Source organism: Apium graveolens, chromosome 4 (genome assembly GCF_009905375.1).
Source record: "Apium graveolens cultivar Ventura chromosome 4, ASM990537v1, whole genome shotgun sequence".
NCBI lineage: Eukaryota > Viridiplantae > Streptophyta > Magnoliopsida > Apiales > Apiaceae > Apium > Apium graveolens.
This window is the reverse complement of record NC_133650.1, coordinates 54,872,878-54,878,859: the sequence shown is the minus strand read 5'-3', so window position 1 is coordinate 54,878,859 and position 5,982 is coordinate 54,872,878. Positions and strand designations below refer to the sequence as shown.

At 34.2% G+C, this 5,982-nt stretch overlaps 1 protein-coding gene across 13 annotated transcripts; it reads left to right on the top strand.

Moving 5' to 3' along the window:
• The first annotated feature begins 1,405 nt into the window (after window positions 1–1,405).
• On the top strand, window positions 1,406–5,110 carry LOC141717984 (glucan endo-1,3-beta-glucosidase 6-like). Of its 13 annotated transcripts, none has more exons than XR_012573876.1 (8): window positions 1,406–1,707; window positions 1,950–2,331; window positions 3,303–3,450; window positions 3,597–3,764; window positions 3,877–3,954; window positions 4,054–4,143; window positions 4,256–4,319; window positions 4,577–5,110. XR_012573876.1 is itself a non-coding variant. In XM_074520300.1 (6 exons), the coding sequence occupies exons 1-5, from the start codon at window positions 3,257–3,259 to the stop codon at window positions 4,095–4,097; spliced, it is 396 nt and encodes a 131-aa protein (XP_074376401.1). In that variant the 5' UTR covers window positions 2,988–3,256; the 3' UTR covers window positions 4,098–4,143; window positions 4,577–5,110. The 13 variants fall into 13 exon arrangements, 1 of the variants encoding a protein (XP_074376401.1); XR_012573873.1 differs by lacking the exons at window positions 1,406–1,707; window positions 1,950–2,331 and adding an exon at window positions 2,980–3,302 and having other exon boundaries at window positions 3,391–3,450; window positions 4,577–4,697; window positions 4,815–5,110; XR_012573872.1 differs by lacking the exons at window positions 1,406–1,707; window positions 1,950–2,331 and adding an exon at window positions 2,980–3,302 and having other exon boundaries at window positions 3,391–3,450; window positions 4,577–4,697; window positions 4,812–5,110.
• The last annotated feature ends 872 nt before the right edge of the window (window positions 5,111–5,982 follow it).

Genomic DNA, 5,982 nt, shown 5'->3' with positions numbered 1-5,982 from the left:
TCTCGTCAAGATTCAAAGTAGTGCTGAAGCGTTTTGCTCACAAATATCAAAATAATTTTGAATACGATTAAGGAATCAATTCTGGGATTCCTCAACTAAAGTTTTATGATTCAGCAATTATGATTTCTAAATGATCTGCACTGATGCAGATGTTAGTTTTTTTTATCAAAATGACCCGATATTTACTATAATGAACTTGCTGAGCATTTCTTTCGCTCATACTTGCCTGTTTTTAAATTTAACCTCCAGTGAGGATTAGCTTGCGTTGTTTAGCTGCATAATTCGAGGAAGCAAAGAAGAAGCTTTTCGAAGGTGGTTGGTCCAGGGTTTGCGGACTAGTGTAAGTTTTATTGTGTAAAGTTGTTTATATTATATTATATATAGTTGTATATTTTATTTGGGCCTAGTATACTTCATTTCGAAGTTATACTAGTGGGTTTAGTTTTGAGTTAGAATTTATTGAAAAGAGTTTTAAAAGAAAGTGAGAAAATTTATTTGTTGAATTTGGATATCTTGTTTCTAGAACTGTAACCTTAAAAGATCTTGGATTAGTTTGGGATCATAAATGTTAAATATCTTCCGCTGGCATTCATTTATTGATTTAATAGATTATTTTGGATTGAGGTTTTATAGTGACGACCAAATCCTCTGACCCCGGATTTGGGAGCGTTACATTAACTATGAGATTTATGCACTTATGCAACAATGATATGACTATTATTCAATGCTAAGACGAATAACAATTTGGGTTTTGATTATACTACGATTAACTATTGAAAATTATACTAGAGAACATTAACTAAGAGATTAAAGAGAGTTGAATAATATATAAAACAAACATGGGATTCTAACTTCATTAAATATTTCATTCAATGACCTTTTCATTCTTAACCTTAGCATGTAATGGTGATGACACTAATCAGATAACACGAAACTGATAAACGCCAACTTTCATTGTACGTATACCATACTACCAGACATCCACAAAAGATATAGAATTTGAATAGACATCAATTATATTGAGACCCTATATTTCTATAGAATTTGACAACATAACAGTTTAATGCACAAGTTATCTATCGTGATTACATAGGGCAAGTAAGATGGTTAAAATTACCTACGAATCATGCATAACAATAACACATGCACTACTAGAAATAGTGCTTACGACATCACCCCTTTAATATCGATTAGAAATGTCACCGATATTAAACGCAGTTTTAACATCGGTCGCTTCAAAACCGATGTTAAAGGTATTGTAAGACATCAGTATCTTAACCAACCGATGTCTATAATCATTTTTAAAAATAAAAATAAAAAAGACCCGCTTCTTTCTTTCCCCCGTTAATACATCAAAAAATTCCCCCCTAAACCAAAAATTTATTCACAGTTTTCCCCCCTTTAACTAAAATTGTTTCCCCCCCTTTTTCATTCTCTCTTCTCTCTCTCTCATTCTTTTTTCTCTCTTCTCTCTTCTCCCTCGATGTATCGTCTCTCTTCTCTGTTCTCTCTCATCTCTCACTATCTCTCTTCTCACTCACTCTCTTTAACCTAAAACCTCTCTTCTCACTCACTCTCTTTAATCTAAAACCCCTATTTTGTACAAAGCTATTTATATGAATTAAACTCAATTAATTCATAAATCGAGCTCGATTGGTGCTGAAGAGCCTTGAAAGAAGTCTAGACTACTCGATTAGTGTGAGAAAAGTATGTTTCTTTCGAATTTATTTTTAAATTTTATGTTTTGATTTTAATCGAGTTTGTTTAAGAGTCGGTCTCTGGAGTTTTTTTAATCTTGAAGTTGGGTTTGCTCTCTGTGCTGAGTTGTGTAGGAGTAGGACATAATCATTCTTATTTCTTCGCGTTTCTTTGAGGTGTAACAATAGTATTTTTTAAGGTGTGACAGATTTTTTGGGACACAATTATTATAAAGATTTGGTATGTTTCAGGTGTGACAATAATTCTGGGACACATGGGTATACATTCAAGTTCAAGAACCAATCATGGGATCATGATTGGTGCTATAATTTTATGGGTTTTTTTGGCGGTTAGTGCTGTGAATTGTATTGGAGCAAAATGGGGAACACAAGCTACACATCCACTAGAACTATCAACAACTGTGAAGCTTCTTAAGGACAATGGGTTCCAAAAAGTGAAGCTATTTGATGCAGATTCAATCACTTTGACTGCTCTTAAAGGTTCTGGATTATAAGTCATGGTTGGTATTCCTAATGAAATGCTTTATTCTTTGGCTAATAGTGTGCCTGCTGCTGAAAATTGGGTTGCAAAGAATGTTTCTGCTCATATTTCTTCCAACAGTGTCAACATGAGGTACGCATTTTATGATTAGTACTCGAATCTTTCTATTTTGTGTCGCGTATATTTTGTATCAGACTGTCTGTGTTTGATTTCATGCGATTCTATTTTATTCGAGTGCATTTGAAGTACTTATTTGCTGCGATTTAAGTAAATATTTTATGTGCTTGTCTGATGAGATAATTACTTCATGTTTGGTATGTTTTAAGTGTTCTGTTTCATTTAACTGTGATCACTTTCAATCATAGGAACTATTCTGTAATAAGTGAATCTGTAAACTATTTAAAACAGTGGCTTAGTGGAACCTAATCATCTACGGCTTTAGGTAGTTTAATGGTGATGATGTTTACATTTTATTTTAACTGATTATTATAGTTGGTCATGCCGGCAGATACTATATGCAAATTGAGAAAAAAATAATAATAGAGTTGTATTTTTGCTATTATTTGTGGCAGTTCTGTATTGGATGTGTTCAATATAAATGTTATGTGTAGCCTACCAGATGTGTGTACATATGGCTATGACTTATTTGTGGTCCATGAAATAGAGTTGAAGTAATTAATATCATGATCGTTATGATTGCTTACTGATATATGCTTGATGGCTATTAGCATTGTTTTTTATTCAATAAGAAATCAGATATTTAATCATTGGCAGTTGCAGATAAGATAAAAGGTTCTGATCTTGTTTGTAGGACATACAACAAATTGAAACAGTTAACTTCTTATTTGAATTTATAATTTAGCGTGATGTATGTGAAGCGGGTTATTTTCTCCATCTGTTTCATAACGGAGCACTACCATCTGCGTTCATTTTTTTTAGTTTCTGAACAAATCTGTCTGTAATGTTTGTTGTGTTTGTGGTTCTTCGAAGCATATCCTACTATAACACGTAGTAATGTTATAAGTAAATCATACAAATATCTCAGCTAGCGTATGAAATGATGATTCTTCCCTCAACTGACAGTTCTCAATGTCCTTTGAAAGGTATGTTGCAGTTGGAAATGAACCATTCCTTGCTGCTTTCAATGGAACCTTTCTTGATATAACTTTACCTGCCCTCCAATGAAACCAGGGCCTATAGATGCTTATTTATTCAGCCTTATAGACGAGGATTCAAAGAGCATTCAACCAGGTAACTTTGAACGACATTGGGGAACTTTCTACTTTGATGGTAAACCTAAATATATCTGAAGCTTGGAGCAGCAGATAGTAGCGGTCTAGTAGCAACAAGCAATATTCAGTATCTTCCTAAAAAATGGTGTGTAATGTCATCTGCAGTAAGTCTTGAGGATTCGGGAATTGCAGCTAACGTAAGCTACGCTTTTGAAAATGCAGATTGTACTAGCCTAGTATACGGAACATCTTGTGCAAATCTCGACCAATGTGGGAACATTTCATTTTCTTTCAACAGTTACTACCAACAGAACAACCAGCTCGAGACTGCCTGTAAATTTCCGAATCTTTCAGTGTTCACCACTAGTGATCCATCAACTATAGAATGCAAATTTAAAATCAATATTTGCAAAATAACCAACTGTTCTCTCTGTCCCTTCCCTAGGCTATGGGCATCGCGTCATGACAGTCTCCCCGCATTATGACAAGTATAAAGATGCTTGGGATACACAAGTTGCCTATTTTAGGCCCTGCATATACAGGATCGTCATTTCTAGTCTCTGAAAGTGATAACGCTTCCATTTGTTGATTTAATATCAGCTTGTTGGTTTATCAATTTCAGGTTTGGGGAAATACTGGATCAAAAATCTATGGACCTATTACTAGCAAGGATTACCAGGACAATCAACTTAAATTTCGCTTGCTTTTCTAGGTGAACAACCCAGAATTGTTATCAGTATGCAGATGTACAGTTTTAATTCTGTATTTTGTGTTTATTAGGAATCTACGCCTACTTTACCCAGTCATGCCCTTATTACTTTCAGGCAGCTTTGGAAGCTCTAAGAGTTGTAAATCTTAACAGTAACAAATATTTCTCTGGACCTTATGGTCTCTCTCTCTCTCCCTCTCTCAAATCATGCTTTGATTTTTATTTTTAATTTGACAAAAGCTAGTAAAAGTATTTAGATTTAATTATTAATGTTCTTTCATAGTCACATACACAAGTTGGGTATAAACTATTATCTAAATAAATTTGTATATTAATGACAATGGTGGTTCCTCTCTTTATGTCAGATTGATGTGCCTAAATTATCATATTCTTCTTTTAAAGTTTGATTTATTTGTTGAATGTAATGGGTTTGTAGGGCTGTAAGAGAAATGAGTGAAACGCTGAAACATGATCGCCTTTTACGTCAGCAAGGAAGTAATAGCTTGTATCCTCAGTCTTTGGCTGGAAAAAATAGTGGTGAAGATCTTCAAAAAAGTGTATGTGTCTTTTCTCTATTGGTCTATCAGTTGCTGATGATTCCAATACTTGGATGTACATTTTCTATTGGCCCATATGATCACAGCAGTGGCTGATTTTATGATTGTTCCTAGTAGATTTGAACCCTGTGGTCTCATCCAGTTACATGCAATGTGCTACGGAACAGTTTGATAAACCTGAAATTATCTCCACCAACATAACATTATATTTGTATCGACTGCAATCATGTACCATTTAACCATTTACTGCAACTGCTGGTACAGCCGAGTCTGGGTTAGTTGTGTTGTGTGCTTGTTTAATTATGCGTTTTACAAGCATTCGGTGATGCGTACGTTATGAGTATTGTATAATAGTTGTAATGATATGTTAATTATAATCCTATATAAGTAAACAACTTTGTGTTACTTCTTAATGTTGATTTAGTGTTTTTTTTGCTTTTGTTATAAAATTGATGTGAAGCAACTAAAAACACATCACCTGCTTAAACTAAAAACGATGTCTAAACTTACAAAACAAATCGAATTATAGGAATTAAAACGATGTCTAAAATTTTAAAACACATCTCTTTGTGCAAGTATATAAAAGTAAATTAAAAGATAACTGATGTGACGCCCTCAATCTCGGGGTTAGAAAATGAGGATCCACACACCTTTAATCTAATAATTATATAAACATAAACCCCGATTAACTACCAACAGGATCAAACAGGATAAAGTATAAGACAAGATTATAACTACCAACCATAAAATATAACTTACAACCCAAAAATAATATAAAATATACATAGTCGATCCCGACTTGGAACCGACAGAAAACCCATTGTATCTTTACAACCTTCTGGCTAAGCGCTTTCTCACTGAAAAACATCTCTACCTGCTCTGGAAACTGGAAGCCCTCAACACGATAGGGACCACCAGGTACGCTCTTACGAGCAGTGTGCCTAAGCATGACCATCTTCTTGCTTAACTGTCAAGGTTAGATTAAAACAAAACATATGAGTATAAAACTCAGCAAGTAACTATAAAGCAGTTCTATGATATGAAATCCACAATTTACTTTACCAAACTCAGGGCATTCTACTTCATCAGTTCTAGGTGGCAGATTTCCATCTTTCGGGTTAAGGAAGGGTTATGAAGGAAAAGTGTGGGGCTTTCATGGAACAAGGCTCAAAGCAGGGTGAAAGCCGACATTCATCACAAATCATTGAAGGATCAAAATAGATCTTTCAGAAAGGAAAGCGACAATATTTTCATTATATGGAATCAATTATATGATCAACAGATT

Bases quoted from the DNA above. Each gene is read 5' to 3' on its own strand.
- LOC141717984 (XM_074520300.1), top strand. From the start codon at position 3,257: ATGATGATTCTTCCCTCAACTGACAGTTCTCAATGTCCTTTGAAAG. The intron at 3,451-3,596 runs GTAACTTTGAAC...TGTCATCTGCAG, and splicing joins TTCAAAGAGCATTCAACCAG to TAAGTCTTGAGGATTCGGGA. The intron at 3,765-3,876 runs GTAAATTTCCGA...TCCCTTCCCTAG, and splicing joins CAACCAGCTCGAGACTGCCT to GCTATGGGCATCGCGTCATG.